The following is a 20,470-nucleotide window of genomic DNA, read 5'->3' as shown; positions in this document are numbered from 1 at the left end:
TTGGCTGTGCGTTTGTTTTTAATGTCAGTATGCTATGGTTGGATATGTGCTTCCAAGCATGCTAAATATAAAATATAGTTGATGTTCTTATATCTGACAATGTTGTAGAGAGTTTTCACATGTGCATGTGGCAAAGTTCACTAAAGAATTGAAATATCTGTATCTGTTCTGCAACTGTATGCTTTTCATGATTACAGAAATGGAAGAAATCTGGTGAAGCTAAAAAACATAATTCATTGGCACCTGAAGGGGATAAACATTCATGCCGTACAATGCCACATACTAATTTCAAGATTACACCTTTCTCTCTCATAAATTAAGAAATTGTATGCGGTGCGTTCGCCGAACTATGAAATGTCCGACATGATACAGAGCTTTAGAAGGGCAAACAAGACACCCACAACATACCTTGGACATAAAGCAGGACATCATTGACATGATCGGGGGCACAAATATTTCCCTGTAGGTAGGACGGTCTTCACGGACATTTGCCTGTGGAGTTTCACTTTTCAGCTGAGGTAGAATTTTCATGTTCCACTTGACACGTTGGCGGGTGATGGCATCGAAAATTCCAGTCTCCACGGTGGCTGTTGCCTCCTCTGAAAAAAAAAAAAAAACAATGCCAATATAACAAAAAACAGAAAATGAATTTTTTTTCCCCACTGTGACACAAGTCTTAAGTTGCAATCAATGCATTTATTTTGAGCACTCTAGGAGCCAAAGAGGCACTGTATGAAGGTACGAGGTTGTTCATAAAATCGAAGGTTACACATGACTGCGAAAGTTCTTGGAACAGTGGTTCAGATTTGACATTTTACTTCGTTTCAAAAAATTAACTTCATTGGTGAGTCTGAAGCATTTTGTTTTTCACTCCGCAGCAGAAAATGTTTTCCCCATTGGTCAATTTAAAGCAAAATTGTTTGTTCTGCTGGGTGTTTCAGATTAGCTCAATCTGTCATAGATCACTTTATCTTGCTCTGTCATAGGGACATGTATTCAACAGAAAATTCTCAAGTGCATCACATCACTTGTGCCAGTCACATGTGAGAACTTGAACCAATGTTCAGCCCAGAGCTTTATGTTTTCCCTATCAGAGTTGGATCAGAAGAATTTGAGAGTGAGCCAAATGATTGCTTAAAAATTTCAGTAGCTCCTCCAAAATGACAACAGGAATTCTAGAAAAATCTACAATTGGCTTCATTCTGGAAAGACTCTTACAAAGGTAAACTGAAAATCCCCTTAAATATTACTCAATATATACAACACAAAATCTACAACTGTGCGTGCACACCTCATCTGACCTAACCAAGATAGCGAACTCCAGCCTGTAATCATAAAGAATGGTGCATTAACACTGCCGAGTAATAAGGGCCATGCAAAAAATTTGGCCAAAAATTATCATTTGGTCAAAAAGTGACTGTTTCACTGTTTTGGGTCATTTGCTTGCTGCTTGATTTTCAGGCTCCATGACTGAAGTTGCTGCTGCACCAATCAATGACGCAGGAGCAGGATGTCGGTACATGCAGATAGTTGTTTATGCAGTGATTGTGGTGAGAGCAGACACAATGGCACCAGTTAGAAGACATTTCAGTGCAGTGGAACGCAGGTGCGCTTACTAGTGTGAACACTGGTTGCTGCGAGTCGCTCCTTGGTTGCCAGTCGCAATCGGTTGTGTGATTTCTGTCAACAGCAGGTGTGAGTGCACCATAAGGCATTAGCTGGCATGCAGCCTGGTACCACCATCCCTGCTTCCCTTTGTTCACACCGTCCAAGCTTTCTGAATGTATGCCTCAGTTTCAACAATGTTGCCAGTGAGATATCGGTCTTAACTATCCGGGCAAGTAGGAGAAAACCAACTAACAGGAATTCATAAATTGTCCACTAGTTTTTGCATTCAAGAGGACTAAATAAATGAATAAGGCTCCGGCTCACTTTCGGGAGCTGCTGCTGAGGGCGTGACAGCTCCACTAGAGCCACCTGCAGACACACGAAGCAGCTTTTTGGCTCCCCCACCAAACAGCATCGACCATGTGTGCTGGCTGAAGTGCTGGCCCACCAGCCGGTAGAGGACATGGCAGTCACATGAGGCCAGCGCGTGGATCAGCTGGCTGAGGTAGACAGCCACGAAGGACTCGCAGAGCAAGGTGTGCAGCCGGGGCCCATCTTCATCTTTGTCACGAGCCATCAATGCCCGCAGCGACTGCACGCCTGGTCCAAAACACATGAAACTTGAGCCCAATTTGAGAAAGACTGGCCAAAAACATTCATGATTAATACTTTGTTTCAGAAGTTAAAGTGCATTAGCTTGCTGTGACCTAACAAAAGATGCCTTGCCTAGGCTGCCTGCTGATTGAACAAGTAAAATTGTGTGAAGTTACACATAGTTTATTTGGCTACACTTTACATGCCTGCATGCCTAAATAAGGTGTAGAACTTAAACACACAGCACTCTTTTCACTTTTTCAGTACAGAGCAAAGATGTGCAAATTGCGTGCTCAATCAATCACAGTAAACAGCGTACTATGCAAATGTCTTCTACCAAAAGTTGATGTGTGCTGCATCAGTTGATACGAGTACACATTTCTCAAGCAGATTAAAGACTGATACTGTGATCTCAGTGTTGTCGGGAAGACTGAATTATCACCAAGGCTTATGATGTGCTAAAAATAAACAAAAACTACATACTCAGTCTGCATTGCAGGGAGTCTTAAGTTCCTGGGATCAGGCCCAACGCTTACCTGGCCACTTGCTGGGCTGCGTGGTGGGTGATAGGGGCTCCTCGGTGCTGCCCAAACGAGGTCGCCTGGAGGCATGGCCTACCAAGAGGTGGCTGTTCTGGTACACCACACTAAGGCTGCAACACACATACCCATGCAAACACCTTTGATAACAAGAACCAGTGAGCTAACATAGTTCTTATCTGGTGCCTAAGAAAAGGCAGGTAGCATATTGTAGATTATATATCTAAAAAAATGGAATGAGACTACAAAAATTTTGGAAAGTACGACTTTTCAGGCATGAAAAATTTTCAGAACAATGCATCACGATGTTAGTAGAGTGGCCACTTGGAAGCTTTCTTTGTGTTCATTATGCCCATCACTACTTAGTGCCTTCATACTACTCATGAGCAGGTAGCACAGCGTAAGAAATAAATTGGGTCCCCCCCAAACTACTATACTTCATCCTGCAGCTGCTGCTGCACTGTATGGCACAATTGTGCACCCTTAATACAATGGCAAGTCTACCTGTGAAACATGAAGTTTTGAGTCAACTCTCCTGCAATGCTCAGTCATATGCAGTCAAGCCTCATGCAAACGAAAAGGAAATGGATTTAAATTATAGCGTGGTCTTGAACATGAAATACATGTGTAGAACTGTCTTTTGCGAGGAAATTACCAATAAGTGAAAGAAACTCCCATTTATGCTCATTGAAAGAAAAAAAAGTAAATAAATAATAATAGTAATGTCACTTGCAGTCCACAGATATGGTCATCCTAAAACCACTGTGCTGCAGTATAATTGTCATATGACTGTTGTACACAATGAGTGATCAACTTGATGCTGCTCAGTTTCCTAAAGCAACACATGGAGAGGTCTTAGCACTCATTTAAATCTAAGCACATGCATTCTTATACTACGACCATTGGTATACAGTCTTCATAGTAAGGAACCTCATGACTTAATGATCAGCAAACAAAAATATCTTGTGATTATCAATTTTGTCAGGCACCTGAGGCAGTCTTCAACGTCGAGTCCTCTGTTGGAACCCTGTTGACCCTTGAGCCCAAAGCTGTCACTGTCACACAACGCCTGGTATATGCAAGCGGACAGGGAGGTGCCCAGGTCCCACAACACTGACACCCGAGAGAAGGTGCTAGCACTTGTGGCTGCGCCGGGTGGCTCTTCCAGGTCCATCACCGTCAGCAAGATGTCATGTGCCATCAGCTGTGTGAAAACAAAATGACTTGTCATGAAGCTGGACAGTCATGACACCTTCCTTTCAGCTGGGACACATGCATAAAAGCCTTTATATTATTCAGACAGAGTCAAGAAATTACCTCGGAAGCCTGTGTTGTTGTTTAGGGTTCATCACATTGTGCTATTTTATTCTATTCAGTAACACAATGTCTTATTCTTCAGAAGTCCACTGACGCAGGCAGAATATTTCAGGAAATTGCGCATGGACCATAGGTTAGCATATTAACACATCAGTACAGTGACTCATACTTGCTTCACATCGATTTCACTGGCGTAGGATAGGGTGCAAGTGAGTGACGAAAGATGTGATTGGATGCGGGTATGAATGGAAGTGAGTGCTAGTCAGTTTGAAGAGGAGTCAGTGCTAGTTAACATGAGCATCAATGAAAACCAGTGACAGTGAGTTTGAGAGGACACGAGTGTGAACAATACTGTCAGTGAGTGTGAGTGCATGCATGTACAAACGTAAGTGCTGGCGAGTGTAAATGGTCTTGACTATGAGCATTAGCAGGTGCTGATAAGTGTGAATGAAAGTGAGCATGAAATCGAGAGAGCGTTAATGAGCATGTGCAGGTGTGAGGAGTGGGAGTGAGTGCCGATGATTGTGAATGAGTATATAGACAGAAAAAATATTAGTGAGTGAGTATGAGTCAGTAGTATCCACTTATTGGGTGTATCTATGGTATGGACTTGGAATACTTTCACTATGGAATAGTGAAATAATGTTCTGCCACATGGCTTTTAACACTTTTGAGGTGTCTACATGCAAGGACACCAGCAAGTGTAACTTTAAAAATCGCAACTTTCATGATGTAGAATGTACTCATGATGATTAAAACTTGGAAAATGAAAGAACTTATGTTAACCTCTTCTAGCCTGTTGTCACAATTTTGCGACATGCCCAATCTGAGCTCATAAATCTAAACGGGGCATTTAGGCGAGAGGAACACCGATTTTGACATTGTGTGTAGTCATCCAGCAAAAACGCACCAGTGCTTTGCCATCTCTGATTTGGAAAATAGTGCTTTGCACATTGTGCTTCCCAATCAGGGTGAACAGTACAAAAAACTCAGGCGGCTGCATACATTCGGTTCATAAATTAAGGTTGCCATCACTACAATACTGACATTTTACTGTCTTCCACAGTATTCCAGACAGTTCCCATGCCAAGCCTGAGTCTGTTCAGTGCAAAAAATCTCAGCCAAATAGCAAATGGTGTGAGTAATTCTGGATGTACTTGCCTCATATCCAAGTATTTTTAACTGGCATTCAAATGTTTTTGGCCCACAAAGCCTTTATTGCACATTGAAAGTGCCTAATTAGCACAAGGCTTTTGCTTTATTTGTAGCTTCGACTTGGCAGGACAAGTGAGAATACAGCCAGATCCAGCACATAAAAAGACAATTACACTGCACAGGTCAATTATAACATATGACTCCCACTGAAAACATCTCAAGATTTCATGTGTTGACAACAGCACATGCGCCCACTGCTTGATGGCAAACTGGCTTGGTGACAGGATGCACTTAAGTTTCTGCAGAAGTAAGAACAATCTGTTTTTGTCTATATGTACATTTTCAAATATTAAACACAGTAAGCTTGTTCTCTGATTGTACAATTCAATGTTAGAGAAGTAAACTACTGTTAATTCTAATGAAAATGTGTAGCCCAAAGGTGTTTCGTTTATTGAGTAAAAGGCATGGCTCCATATCGTAGACTATCCCTTCATGTTTCGATAGCACAACTTACTCAATGTGGCCATACATTCTAATACAAACACTCATAGCCATAGCATGCATGTGTATAAATTTAACTACTCACTCGATAGTATAAATGTCGTAGGTACGATAACATCTTGTATAGTTCTGCACAAGTTGATACACCAAATTATATTAGTACATATACGGTAGATTTCTGCTAATTTGACTACAGTTAATTCGTTTCTAACTGCACCTGCCTGCTGCTAGCCTAGCCTACGTCATCACCATTGCAATCACAAGATGGCGACCGTGAATGGTGACCTCCATGAGAAAGAACGACTTTGCACTTAGCATGACTACGAAGACGCACCACTTATAATAGATAATTACAAAAACGCATTCAAACGATAAGTTAATTTACCTGTTAAACTAACAGCAATAAGTAATGTCACATGTTCTTGGTGCTTTGTAGAATTGCATGCGTCGCAGGATGAACTAGCGAAGTGGTTAATCTTTCCATCCACTACCATCCCGCTTGCGAATGTTGGGGAGTCGTTTGATAAATGCAGAATATCAAATGCGCTATGGACTGTACAGAGGCTGATTTCATAGAGAGCGATAAAGTGCTGCCTGAATGTGATGACAATAGACAGTAAAAGTGTCTTGACTCTTCCATCTCCCTAGGGCTAGGTGAAAAAAAAAAGAAAAATATTCGGCAGATAGCATACGCTGCTGTAAAGATCTCGGCCAGTTTTGCACTCATGCGTGGCACTTGGGACTCATAAGTGGAGTGAAAAGTCTCCTTTTTCTCAGACAGTCTCTTTTCAACAGAAGCCTTCTCCACACCTTCTTCATGGCCACCATATTTCGTCATAGCGCAGATTACCATACACGGCTGCTATTGGCCGATAGCTGACATTAATCAAGAAGCATGAGCTGGTTATCATCTGCTCACCCAGCCACACCTGCCCATGTACGAACAAAACTTTGGCCACAGTGTTTATTGGGGTGTCATAACCATCGGCTCTCGCTAGTTTCAATTAGTCTGGAACCCTCAACTGGCCTCAAACTCCGCAGAACTAAAGCTCAGATGCCTCACGCCAAAGCGCCTCACATTGAGTAGCGGTTAGCATCTACAAAAGCGTAATCACTTCCGGACACACCTGGCTAGATGTGCTTCATATTGAGCTTCATATTAAGCACTATGAAGTACACAATCTAGATTTGCCTACTATCTGTGCAGGGCAAAGCCACTCTGCACCACATAGCATTGCTAGGCTGGAGCATGTGAGCATGCACTCCAGCCCTCCTGTGCACTTACAGTTGCATCTAGACACCTGTGCCTGCTGCGTAGCGTAACTACTGCAGGTGCTGTGGGGTGTTGCCCGCTGACTGTAACTCTGTAGGCAGGGTATTCCCACCCTATCACAACCAGCACTCCTCTGCTCACATTAAGGGCTAATAGGAAAAGTAAATACTGCATTTAAAGTATCTCTGCTCATACTAGGTTCTTTTGAAAAAATTCTTTCAGTAATATATTTCTTGGAGGTACCATAATCATTCCAATGTGCATTTTCTAGGCTTCAAAGAAATGTCATTCAGGGTTCCTTTAAGTAAATAAATTTACATTCTGTGAAGGTAAAGTTCTCCCAACTATCACCTCACCTGAAAAGTTCATTAAGCTATATTAAATTAATTCTTGTGTTTTATGTGCCAAAACCAGAGTATGATTATGAGGTGCACCATAGTAGGGGACTCTGGACTAATTCTGACCACCTGGGGTTCTTTAACGTGCTCCTAAGGGATGGTACACAGGCACTTTTACATATTGCCCCAATTGAAATGCCACCACCATGGCCAGGATTCGATTCCGTGCCCTTGGGCTTAGCAGCGCAATACCAAAGCCACTACACTACCATGGCGGGTGCTTTTAATTTCAGGAGACTAATAGCATCTACACATGACTACAACAGACAACCATGATGATAAAGATTGTCTAGGAAACAAGTCTATGACAAGAAGAAAAACAGCACCAGTGCAAGCAGTAAGACCCATGACTGCAGCCTTATGACAGAGAGGGAGCAGCGACAAGTAACAAGTACAAAAGTTCATGAAGCTTCACTTCTCAGGATGAAGAAATAAATGAAATTGTAAAAATTACCATGCACAGGAAAGCAACATTATACATATGACTTTGTTGTCTTTTATATATGGTAGAGATCTCTCAGCAAAAGTCAATGAGCAGGCAGAAGCAAAAACCACAAGTGATTACCTGTAGAAGGCGGACTGGATCGGCAACTACTGTTTTCTGGCAGGCCACGCTGGCAGCCAAGAGTGGGAGAGTCGTTGGGAAAGGAAGCGGAGACAGCAGTTGCTGCTGGGAACGATCTTGCTGCAACTCCTGCGAGAGCAGTCATACCACGACGGACACATGTTGCACATACTCAAATGGTTATAATAAAGTGACACTAGCACATGTCAAGTGGCCTTTATTCCAGACAAAACTGATTGTACAGGGCCCTGAATATTTCGCTACGCATGTTCAAAGAAAGGTGTTGCAAGCACCACTGCGCTGTTCTTGCTCAAATTTTGCAGAACGATCACATTTTGGCGCCGACTTCGTTTAGTATAACGCTTGGCACAGTTATATGCCTAGTTTTTAAGAAAAAAGTGCAAATTTCCCTGCACTTATGGGGACGTGAGCTGCTGCCAGGACGGTGCAAGCATAAACTTGTGTTGCTGCCTGCAGTCAGATCTAAAAAGCAGTGTTTCAGGGAAGGGCGCCGCGTGTTGCCCGCTCCTGAAACCGTAGAAACTCCATGCCTGCAACAGGAGACTTCCCTCTCTGAAATGCTGCTTTTTGCAGCTTGCAACAGGCGGTGGCACAAGCTTATGCTTGTGCCATTGCAGCAGCAGCTCCCGTCACCACAAGTGCAGGCAAATTTGCACTTTTTTCTTAAAAACCAGGCAATTAACTGTGCTAAGTGTTATACTAAACGAAGTCGACGCCAAAATGTAATTGCTCTGCAATATTTGAGCAGGAACAGTGCAGTGGTGAGTGCAAAACCTTTCTTCGAACATGTGCAGCAATATATTCAGGACTCTGTGTTTAGTTATTTTGGACCATCGATTGGTGGCATTTAACATCTTACACCTGGGCCGTAAGAGAGGTCACAATAAAGGGCCCTAGATTAATTTTATCTCAGGCTCTCACCCCTCACCAGGCCCCTCACCAGGCCCCATCATAAGTTTTGGTGATATGCTGGAAGTTGTTACATGTCCTCTAGGGAGCGTTCTGTCGCAAAAAATTTTCGAAGTGGCTAAGTAATAGCTGAGATAGAAATATTTCAGTGCCGTGAACCCATGATTTCAGGAGGCAAGCTCCACTGCCAAGCGAGACACTCTCCCAACTCATCTCGTCCAGTCTCTGCAAGCGAAAATCCTTCCCTGCTTTCTCCTATACTGGACCTCGAGGATCGCATGACGCATACGCCACGGGCCCCACATTCATTTTTTTCCTCCTTGCTTTCTTATGGTGCGGCGCAATTTCGCTGATGGAAGCGCGCGTGAGCTGTTGTGATTATCTTGTTTTGCACGATTTTGCGTGCTGTGCACGAGGACACCTGACTAGCAGTAAAATTCAGTGCTACACGAATACTGAGGCAAACACAAGCAGCTCACAGAACACGATCGCACACTGAACACGGTACAAAATTACATAGTTTCCGTGTCTGCGCATATGCGACTGCACCACGTGGGAACAAGCAGACGAAATAGAAGTACATCATGCAGACATTCGGTTTGTGTGTTTTATTATTTCTCTGAGCTTTAATTCATCTATTCAAGCCACATATTACACGAATAACAGACGATGACCTGAATAATTCTCGAAGTCACGTGTCACATGAGCGACGTCACAGCACAAACACGTGTATGTAGGCGCACTAGCACCTGTACGTCATCCTCTGGCTTGCAGCGCAGCAGCCGCGAGGAGAAGAGCAAACAGTGTTTGGTTTGAAAATTCAGATCTTTCCACGGCGCGTAGCAATGTAATACTTTGCAGAAACGATCGTTATCATGCAATGTATGCTCTGTACTTGTCAACTCAAAATGGTCAGACCTGGTGAGGGGCCCTTAAACATGTACCTTGTACAGAGGATCTTCAGATTACACACTTCGTGGAATTAAGCCTCCACTGAAAGAAACTGATGCTAAGCAGCAGATGTTATAGCCACCGAGACACTGTTCAAGAGATAAATAAAGCTACCATTCTATTGTTTCTGGAGACAATAGGAAAAAAACTGCTCAGCAGAAAACTAATATTCAGGGGTGTGCGCACATTCGAATATTCGATATTGAATCAAATAGTGAATATCTGGATAATTCTATTCGCAAATAGAATATTGAATATTTGACTTTTCAAATAGCTGGTATTTCTAATATTCGGTGAAAGACCCGGCCGTGGTCGGTGCCTTGATGCGATCTCTTTTGGTACAAGGTTTGACTAGGTCGATAGGGCTGATGGAAACGATTAACCCTTTGAGAGTCAATTTTTTTCGCCATATGCGGCCACCCAGGGTTGATTTTTTTTATTTGCAGATTCCAATTCTTCTGAGTGAGTGAGTGCCGATGAGTGTGAATGAATATATAGACTGCAAAATATTAGTGAGTGAGTATGAGTCACTCACTAATATTTCTGGGCGGTAAAACTCCTGTCCATGCTTATAAGGAAAAAAAAAGAAAGAAGTTAGTGAGGTAATGTAGCCTGTTACAGCAAGTACGTCAGCATCACATTGAAAACTGCTCAGTTAAATATAAGTATGAACAAGCGATGTGAATGGATCAGAGGAAGTACTGCCACAATTTCTACTACCACTTGCAGTTATCAGTCGGTTTAGTTATGTGATGACTGCAAGTATTCATTGAAATCTGAACATTTGTTGACTTCATGTCCAGCGAGTGGCTGGAGGAATACGTCTAAAACAAAGCCTCTCCTTCCCCATGACATCCCTCTGCCTAGCCCCTCTGCCTCCAGGTACTACAAGCAAGAGAAAGGCACCATATCCCGTCCCTATATTTTTAAAAGGACGTTTTTTTTTCTCTCCCTCTCTGTATTACCACTGGTCTTATCAAGGCTGGAACAGAAATGACAAATAAAAATGAAACACAGGCACCAGGCCATGCAAATGGCCCATTCTTTGCATCAATTTCTTTGTTTTCCTTATCTTGCAGTCTGTCCTATGAAGTCATACTGAATTTCGAGGCATTTTTCTGTTTGCAATGTTCATTTGTATTCATCTTGCCCTGTTCATCTGTTGCTTCACAGTGTTACGTACGGCCACTGAGCCTCCGTACTGCCCCCCCTCCCCTCACCTGCAGTAGCAAGTTGAGCTCCATGCGCACTACGGCCAGGCCTCCCCCGTGGGCTCCATGAAGGCCAGTGTAGGACAGCAGTGTGCGGAGAAGTGCTTCGTTGGCCTTGAGCCACAGCTTGCGGCGGGCAGCACGCACCAGCTTGGCCTCGAAATCCTGCTTGTCTGCAACCAAGATGGCATGCAGAGTGGGCACAGGAGTCCCTGCCTGAGCTCCATCAGCAGCGCCCGTGTTGGCCCTGTCTCTTCCTCCAGCTGGTCCTTCCTCACCGGCTGCCTCAGGAAGGATGGATGTGTCCGACACTGCTAATGAGAAAAACAGTCAGTGAGGTTCTCTCACACAGTGACTTTATACAATCATACCCCACAAAGAAACCATAAGAAGTAGAAACTTATTGCTTGCACTACAGTCGAAACCACTTATGACGACACAGTTTTTAACTATATATCGGTATGACAACCAGTAGCCAATGCACCCTAAAATTTGGTATGTGTTCAATGGTAAAATAGATTGCTTACTACAATGCTCCCGTGCCGTGTTATCGGTTATAAGAATTAAATTTGGCTACAGGGTGTCTGCTCCGAAAGAAAAGAGAATACAAAACCCTCAAGAAAAAAAGATTAGAAACCAATGAAAAACACTGCCTCAAATAAAAAAAGAAAGAAAGAAAGAGAGAAAAAAAATAAAGGAACAGGAATTGCTCTGCCACCCCTTCCTTTGTGCCATGAACCCCACATGGGACGCGTGCCTTCGTCGCAACCCTCTGCCGTCTCCCTTCCACTTTCTTGCCGATGTTGAAGGGCTGGAAGGGAGACCAGAAAGGGGCAATTGGTGTGCCATACGGTGTGAGTGGCACAAAGGTGGGAGTGGTGAAGCAGCTAGTGCTTTTCTTTTCCTGGATTTCGCATTTCTTTTCTTTCGCAGACACCCAGTAGCCAGATTTATTTGCTATCACCAATAATGTGGCATGGGAACATGATAGTGGGCATTTATTTAACATAGGACACACACAATAGTTCAGGGTGGTGAAGCTGCTCATTGTTACATTAGAGTATCGTTAAAACCAGTAATATGCTATAAGTGGGTTCAACTGTGCTTCTTCCTGTCTAAATAAAATGTTTGAATGTTTGTCCCCTCCGCTTTTTCTCACGAAACCCAGTTATAACAATGGAATTTTCTCGGCACTTGAATGTTGTTATAAGTGGGTTTGACGGTATTACAAGCAAGTTGGCACCACACCTGTAAATCAATTCTGCTTCGATGATTTCTCGGGTTAACCGATTGCGAGCCGAGCAGAGCCGAGCCGTGCGTTGGCAATGCGGCTGTGCCGTGAGAGGCGTTAAGACATGACATTACACAAAAGAAAGAGAACAGTAAGTCGGACGGCAACTGGCAGTATGTAAAGTAAGCATGCTCAGTTGTCATGGAGATTGTGGCAACAGGACAGCAACGTAATGGCGATGGGTCTGTATCTTTATCTTCTTCCTAATGGTGCAGATATACGTTGGAGTTTGATTTTGCGACAATTATTTGGCTGAAGAGTGGAATTAGCTATTCAATGTTTCTTGTTTTGTCACCTATACAGCATCATGAGTATGTAACTAACTTTAAGTTAAGCCTTCCATACATATTAAGACAAGCAACAGAAACAGATGCCACTGCCTTTTCTGGTCACATTGCTGAACACGGTGCCACAAGCTGTTGTCTGCAAGGTTAAATCAGTGATGTTGATAAACGTCAGCAAGCACCATCTATCGAACACCAGGTATGCTATTCTCTGCAAAACCCCGAAAAAGGTGAGTGAGACAACGGTGATCATTGAGGTGCAGTACACTAACGCATCGCTTGACTTATTCAGTAAGTGCATGCAATTATGATGAATTTGGAACACAGAACACCTGTTATCAATTGGCTAGGTCAAGATGAGAAGTAGCATCAGCGAAAAGAGGAAAAGAGTGACTTTTCTATTGTGCTGTGACTTTCCAGTTTACAGCAGCAGCATCATAACCCACCTAATCTCGTGTGCATTGTTCACGTGAAGACTTCAGTAAACCAAAATTTACCTTGGAAGGACACCCTGATGCAAAAGAGTGGCTACAGGCAGCACACAGAAAAATGGAAGATTTGCCCACTTCTAATTTCGGGGTTACAGCGCAGCGTTTGTGATGCAGGGGATTGCCAGCAAACATAAAGGAAACTACAAAAAAAAAGGAAAAGTGATGTGATTGGTTAAGTCACTTCGAAGCACTTTTTGGAGCAGCTAAAACCTCACTTTCGATTAGCAAATTAACCTTTTGAAGCAGTTACCAGGTACACGTTTTGGCATGCAAATATTTGGTCTAGCTAGAGTCACTGGCAGACTACTCTATGAAGGCTTCTGCCCTCTAAAGTATACTACATTTACAGTAATCGGCATTATCTAAAACAAAATGCGACACACATTTGTTTGAAGAAAACAACAACAGTATATTTGAATACATACACCATACTGCTCCTTCTAGACATTAGGTATGCCATTACAACTCAAGCTTTAAGAGCTTCCACCTTACAACACACGGAATCGTACAAGTATTCTTTATCTTTTCTTTACCTCCATAAAATGTAAAAAACTACATTGTCCTTGACTTGTTAAAATGTCACAATGTGGTTTGCTTTTTCTAAATAAAGAATTAAGGCTTCCTGTCCGCATATTTACAGCGTGCACAAACTGCAAAATTGTTACAGTAAAAGAAATAATTCGGAATCTTCGTATTCTACCGTCCCCATTACTCCACTAGATAAACATTAGTTCATTTTTAGGTTTTGGTCGCACACCTATAAACCAAGTCAAGCCCTGCAATTGGTAAATTGTAAAGGTATGCGTAATTAAAAACCATACTTATCACTCAGTTGAAAAAAAAAAAAAGAAAAATACTGAGATACAGCTTTACGTTTTTTTTTCTTTCTATTTCAGTCTTATTTTGCATCACGCATGGTGCCCCATCCATGAGGCTCTTGTGCCTAATGGTGGGCATATATAGTTTCGTTCTGATTCAATGTGAGGTGGACAGATGCCACGGAAGCCACTCACAAGCAAAGTGGAAAGTTCTTTGATTTCTACCTGCGTGCTAGCATCGAATTCGTGGACTATTACACAACTTGACTATGCTGCTAGCTAGAGATATGCTCACTTGAAAAATTGCCCTTAATCGTTTGGAGAGCCCATGTCATGCTGCCGCCACATTCTCACAGCCTTCTCCGTTTATGTACAGTTTCATGAGAGCTCTCTGAACGTGACTGCGAGCATTTCCCATTGCATGCGTCCAATGAAACTGCAATGTGTATGGATATTGAATAAAATACAAATGGATTCTTCACAAAATAAAAAGTTGTTGATACAGCACAATGCTCTTGATCTTAGGCTTGGGCAACAGACACAACGGCAGTCGTTTAATGACAGTGTAATCAATTTTGTAGCATTCTTTATCGACGATTTGTGTGTATCGATGTTAGTATGTGAAGCTTTAGTATAAGCTAGATTGTTCTTATGCGCTGTCAGCCGTTAACACACGAGCAAATGCTCCACGAGCGCTCTCACATCACAAGCTGAACGGTGATGTAATTTATGGCAGGGCACGCATCTCTATGTTTGCGATGCTCGAGATGTGGAGCTGAGGCACGCGTATTTGTAGTTGAGCTGTCAGTACCATTTAGATGGTGACAATGAGCAACAGTATCTTTTAGCTGGGGTGCTAATGGTAAACAGACTTAAATTACAACTGCAGCAAGCTGATTCCATCAAGCAGCCACAACTGTGAAATTTTACTTGCTCATCACGCATCACAATGCACCACCTTTTCGCATGCTGTGAAGGCTGTATTCGGTCTGCTGGTTATCCCCATCAGCCAAATCCAATGTTGTGCTCTTTTCAACTCTGTTCAGTACATAGTCACCAGCCTTCAAACATGTTGCGGTGCATTATCATAAACTCATAATTTTTTTTAACTTCCGAGCCTGCTCGCCTGCCTACTTTCCCGACCACTCAATATGACACAAGCTGTGGAAGACTGAAAGATTGATTTCAAGCGTTTGTCTTCTTTTTTTCCAAAAGACTTCAAATAGGACATCTTGGCACAAATTATGCAATGCTTGGCCAAATGTAGCAGGATGTAGCAGCTTTCGCCTCTTGGGGCAGTGTGGTGGGATGCCCCCTGTGATCACAGCATTGTCACAAGGAAGGCACTAACAAAGATACAGGACGCATGCTGTCTGTGTTTTCCTTAAGGCATTTCTTTTCTCTCCTTTCCTTCACTTCGGCTGGCATTCTCCTACCTAATACCATGTGCCAACTCACCCAGCAAGCCACTTATATGAACAGTATTTGTTTCTTTGTAGCTTTTTGGCAATACTTTGTAGAAGTAAGGAGGTCCACGTAAAAGAAAAAAAAAAGAACAAAGAAATGAAATCTCAGGTAGCTTCACTTTACTATACGTTTTTATCTTTTGCTACAATAGTTCAGTAGTACCATTACAAGATTGCAAAACTATATAGTTTTCTGAGCATGCAGCTATCATAACAGCTTTTCCAGAGGTATTTTACAACAGTTTAGCAGTAACATCACAAGACTGCGAAACTATGTAGTTTTTGAGTATCCAGCTATCAAAACAGCTTTAGCAGTGGCATTTGAGAGCACAATTTAAGTTGCACATACTAACACAATATTATCCAAAATTAGTTGACAGCTTATAAGTGCCAACCATTGAGTTATACATATTTTAGAGGAAAGGCAAATACATGACCACCATCAAAAGTGAGTAAGGAAGGTGGGAGTGGTCGCTTTTCCTAGTATTTCAATTGCCATCTATGACTGGGCAATAATTGTTGCCTACCACTGCACTATTATGGAATATCGGACATGCATAAATTATACATCCCAGTAAGAAAAATAATAATAAGAAGAAGTAGAAAAAAACATCAGCATAATGAATGTGAGCATTGGAAATATACTTTTTCTGGCACTTTGGATTGAATTGCTTTATTTATGCGTGGTTAGTGCAGAAGTTTGTAGAGAAGCTGTTTAGACAAACCTCAGGCTTGCAGAGGTTCATTCATTGTCTACATTAATGTAAAAACGAACTATTCACACTAACAGCAGATACACGTACTACATTATATCATGCAGAACATAGTACAGTCAAACGCCTTTATAACAAAGTGCTTGGGGCCTCCGAAATAATTCGTTATACAGGTGACTTTGTTGCAGAGGCATTCATTGTGGAGGAACTCGACTGTAGTAACAGAGAAGCACAACTTTGCATAATTAAAGATTTACAATATGGTCATTATAGAAAATTTACAATGAAACAATTACAATTAAAAAAAAACGACAAGCACTGTGAGAAGACCGTAGAAAATAACAGAACTAGACAATTTCATAGAGACACAAGGTTTTTTCAGAAAGTTCACCGTAGAAAAACAACTGAGGTGCCGCACCTGAAGTGCTACCAGGGGCCTGCATAGCAGCACCGTACTGGCACAGTTCCTTGAGTGCTGCCACACAACGCTCGAGCCAGACGTAGAGCTGATGCCTCAGCTGGCCCCCATCCACCTCAAAGCCTGTGGCCAGTGTGCTCAGCTCCTCCATCATGATCTGAGAATGACCACAAATGGTGGTGGCAAAAATGACGGTGGCCGATCAATCACTTTGACAGTGCCCATTATAGAATGTAAAAGCCACTGAAACTGTCCAGCAGCAAAACATGAGAGATGCGTGGTGCAAAGCATGAAGATCGACACACCACAAGAACGAAAGATGAACAAGCTTTGTAAGGGTGGACAAGTGCTTGCCATCTTTGCACTAAGTATGTGCCAAGCAGGCTCTCAGCAAGTTCTTTTAATATCAAAAGTACAAGATAATAGTGTGAAGTGCACAATGTGAAACATGTTGCTCGAAAACCTACATGCAATAATGGGATGGATGGATGGATGGATGAAAAACTTTATTACGGTCCTTTAGGGCGCGCCCTAGCGCACAGCGGGCCGCTCCCACGTCGGGACAGAGAGGCCGAGCCTCTCCGCTGCGTCGCGGGCCCGTTGGACAGCCCATAACTGTTCTTCGAGGTTGGGGCTGTGTAGGACAGCATCCCAGCGTGAAGAAGTGTTACTTTCATCACTGCGTAACGCGGGGCATCGCCAGAGCATGTGAGGTAAGTTCGCCAAGTCATTGCATAGTGCACATGCATACATGCAATAATGGGGTGTTCTACCAAATCCCATGGCATAAATATCTTGTTTGCTTAATTATAAAGCACTCTCTAAAATGCTCACGCTGCTATTACTTCTAATGCCACAGACAAGAGTGCAACTGCATAGCTTTGCTTTTGAGCAAAAGTATCCTGCTGAAACACAATAATTAGCGCAACCACAAGCTTGCAGGGGCTTGCTACATTGCACACCATGCATGGACATGCACTAGTCACTTTTCAATCACGCTGCAAAAGAAGTGTTATTCTTTTACAAGACCATTCTTAACCCCTTAACTGCCGATGACGAGGTAACTCATCATCACAACGAGCATCTTCTGAACAAACGATGAGTTAACTCGGCGTGAACTTTCCACAATCTTCGCACATGCATCCACTTGCAGTTTCTTGCAATTTTGAAAAAAAAAAGAAAGATAATAAGCGACACTTGCTATTTTTTTTTCAAGCCCAGTAAAAACGCAATAGGCATTCCTGGTATCATATTTTTAAAGAAATATTCGGTGCAAAATATGCAGTGTCAAAGAAATTTTGCACTTTATACTTTTTTTTTTCAAAATATGTCATGGCAGTTAAGGGGGTTTGAGAAAGAGGTTCTTACTATTTTGAAAGATTTCTGAAAAAAGAAGACGAAGAAGAAAGAAAGAAAAGAATTTGCTACATGCATCTTGCTTTCTTGTTGCCCTGTATGATGTTATCGCAGGCATGTTACATACCTTTGCTTAAAATCGGTTCTAGTAATTGTGCCATGCAGTACTTGCTTTTTTGCTCAATTTCCTGTGCACATGCAACAAACGCTGTGTTTGTGGGAAGTGCTTATCCCATCTCCATTTCATCTAGTTCACATTTCCTGCATGTTGTACAATATGCACCTGATAGTATAATTCACTCAGCTTTCACCATCGTTTTGAGGTAAACCAAAACACACATTCCCATACAGGGATGCAGTGATTGAAAGGGTCAACACACAGAACAACCACTAGAAGCAAACAATGCGACTCAGCAAGAAAGTGATGGCATATATAAAATATAACCAAATTTGAACGTTCGTTAATGCTTTTAAACATTGATAAAGAGCTCACCTTAAGGCATGCCATGAATTTCAGCTGCTGGGCCATGATGTCTAGTGTCTCCACCCTACTTTGGGCTAGTGTTTCTTCTGAAATGCAAAATAGCAAAAACAGAAATGGTTGCCCACATTTCAACATAGAAATTACACAATTTATTAGCAACTTATTGTGCTTGTACTGTTCAGTGTATTTGCTGTCTCTACTCAGCCACCTTCAAACAGGCCACTGGTGATATAACTAGTGTTCCATATGACTTTGCCTTGCCGTTCCTGTTGCAATGTTAGTGGCCAGCACTGCTGCAAGATCTTGAGTGCACAGGATGGTCCACTCAAAGAATATTGCTAAAGGTTCAAGGTTGGATTTTTTTTTTTTCACAGCTCAGGCATTTGATGTTTGAGTCTAATGCATAAAATGCCCAATAAATTACGGCCCCCAAAATCTCTGCGTTTGTTTTTTACTAAGAGATGACTTAGTTGTCGAGAAGGGTGGAGCTGAATAAAACATCTCTCTCGAAGTCAGCAGGCCACATGAGGAAAAAAATGTGCATCATTACTAGACTGCACAGCACAAGAATCTATTTACACTTGCACAAAAGTTTTCTCCTTAGTAAAAGTGATGCTTTGGACATTTTAGAGCACCAATCTATCATTGATTCATTAACAGAACTGCAGCTGCTTATTATTCAGGCAGCATGTGTTAACTATAGTAAACGATTACTCACTCACAATATGCCTCAACATCATGCCAACTCTGTTAGGCTAGCTGGCCATGGAAGGCTACACATTGGACTGGTAGATATAAGTTAACAGTGTGTACCACAGGAAGCCAATCAGCAGGCATATTCTGACACACACATCATGCATTTATCCTTTCTTTTCTTGGCTTTGCTAGAAGCTGCTGCCTCCACAAAAATGCAAGATCCTGTGTGACAATGCATGCAAAAGTGCACCATGCTTATGCGTGGAGACATGAGCAAAAAGAAAGGATTTCTGCTTGCAAGTCGAAGGGCATATGCTACAATTGAGAAAGGTGCACTTGAATTAAGTAAATACAGCATACAGCAGAAAAAAAAAGAAGAGAGAGAGAGAAGGAAGAAGAAAGAAGCAAAAAAGAAACAAGCTATTGTACGAGCCTGCACAGCACAGTGGCACAGTTTCTTACAAAAATTACTGGAGGGAATCATGACACTAGTGGCTAAGGGAGCTGCAAATGTGGCTTTTGGCCAGCATGAGGACAGTGGGCAGTTCATGGATTTACATAAACTTCATCTTTCTGGCTTCAAATGGCTTTGTGACTTAGCAAATCGATCATATCTAACAAAATACTGCATCACAAATTTAACAGTTCTGAACGGCCATGCACGTGTGTAAAAACTTTTTGCCTTTCTTGAAAATTTAAGTAATGCCACAAGAATATCTGAAGCCACCAAGCTCGAAGATTAGACAAATCTATATATTATAGTAAATACGTACACTATTCCCATGGTAGCTGGGCAACTGCAGTGCCAGTGGCTGCCTCTGGTAATTTTTGTAGGAAACATATGCACAGTAGCAAAACCCTGCACTGCGGTGCTCTTTACTTGCCTTCTTCCAACTGCTTTGAGCCATTGGGATTCTCAACGTGAGGAGCGGACTGTGCTGGCTGGCTCCAGTCAAAAGAATCTGACTTGGGGGTGGCAGTGCTGGCCAGAGGCTGACTCCAGTCAAAGCTGTCTGCTTTGTTCTTGGGTGCACTCGTGGTGAGGGGCTGGCTCCAGTCGAATGCGTCTGCCTTCTGTGCAGCTGCACCCGTGGTAAGAGGCTGGCTCCAGTCAAAGTCCTCTGCCTTTTGTGGAGCCTTTGCCAGAGGTTGACTGGTGACAAAGAGTTTTCAAGAATACACCAGATGAACAATCACAGACATAAAGGTGATTAGTTGCCTACTGACTAGCCCATACTCCATAGGCACCTTCTATAAAAAAAAAAAACACACCTTGCTTTCCTATGAAAGAGAGAGTGGCATATGAAGGTTAAAAAAAAATTGTAATTCTGGGGTTTTACATGCCAAAACCACGATATGATTATGAGGCACACCGTAGTGGGGTACGGATAGATGGATGGAAAAACTAGTG

General features: G+C 42.4%; 1 protein-coding gene across 10 annotated transcripts in view; it reads right to left on the bottom strand.

Annotated features, from left to right (window-relative positions):
• Rbcn-3A (rabconnectin-3 alpha) overlaps positions 1-20,470 on the bottom strand; it is a 175,434-nt gene that overhangs the window by 49,217 nt on the left and 105,747 nt on the right. For 9 of the 10 annotated variants that reach the window (XM_065444752.2, XM_065444823.1, XM_065444293.1 and 6 more), the window contains 9 exons: positions 19,944-20,212; positions 18,373-18,449; positions 16,524-16,680; positions 11,052-11,356; positions 7,951-8,079; positions 3,731-3,945; positions 2,739-2,854; positions 1,933-2,208; positions 409-599 (listed from right to left, as the gene is read on the bottom strand). In XM_065444752.2, coding sequence (XP_065300824.1) covers positions 409-599; positions 1,933-2,208; positions 2,739-2,854; positions 3,731-3,945; positions 7,951-8,079; positions 11,052-11,356; positions 16,524-16,680; positions 18,373-18,449; positions 19,944-20,212 — 1,735 coding nt within the window. The remainder of the gene's footprint in view (positions 1-408; positions 600-1,932; positions 2,209-2,738; positions 2,855-3,730; positions 3,946-7,950; positions 8,080-11,051; positions 11,357-16,523; positions 16,681-18,372; positions 18,450-19,943; positions 20,213-20,470) is intronic. The other variant, XM_065444362.2, reaches the window with a different exon arrangement.

This window comes from Dermacentor albipictus, chromosome 1 (assembly GCF_038994185.2).
Source record: "Dermacentor albipictus isolate Rhodes 1998 colony chromosome 1, USDA_Dalb.pri_finalv2, whole genome shotgun sequence".
Classification (NCBI taxonomy): domain Eukaryota; kingdom Metazoa; phylum Arthropoda; class Arachnida; order Ixodida; family Ixodidae; genus Dermacentor; species Dermacentor albipictus.
This window is presented reverse-complemented; position numbering and strand designations above follow the sequence as displayed.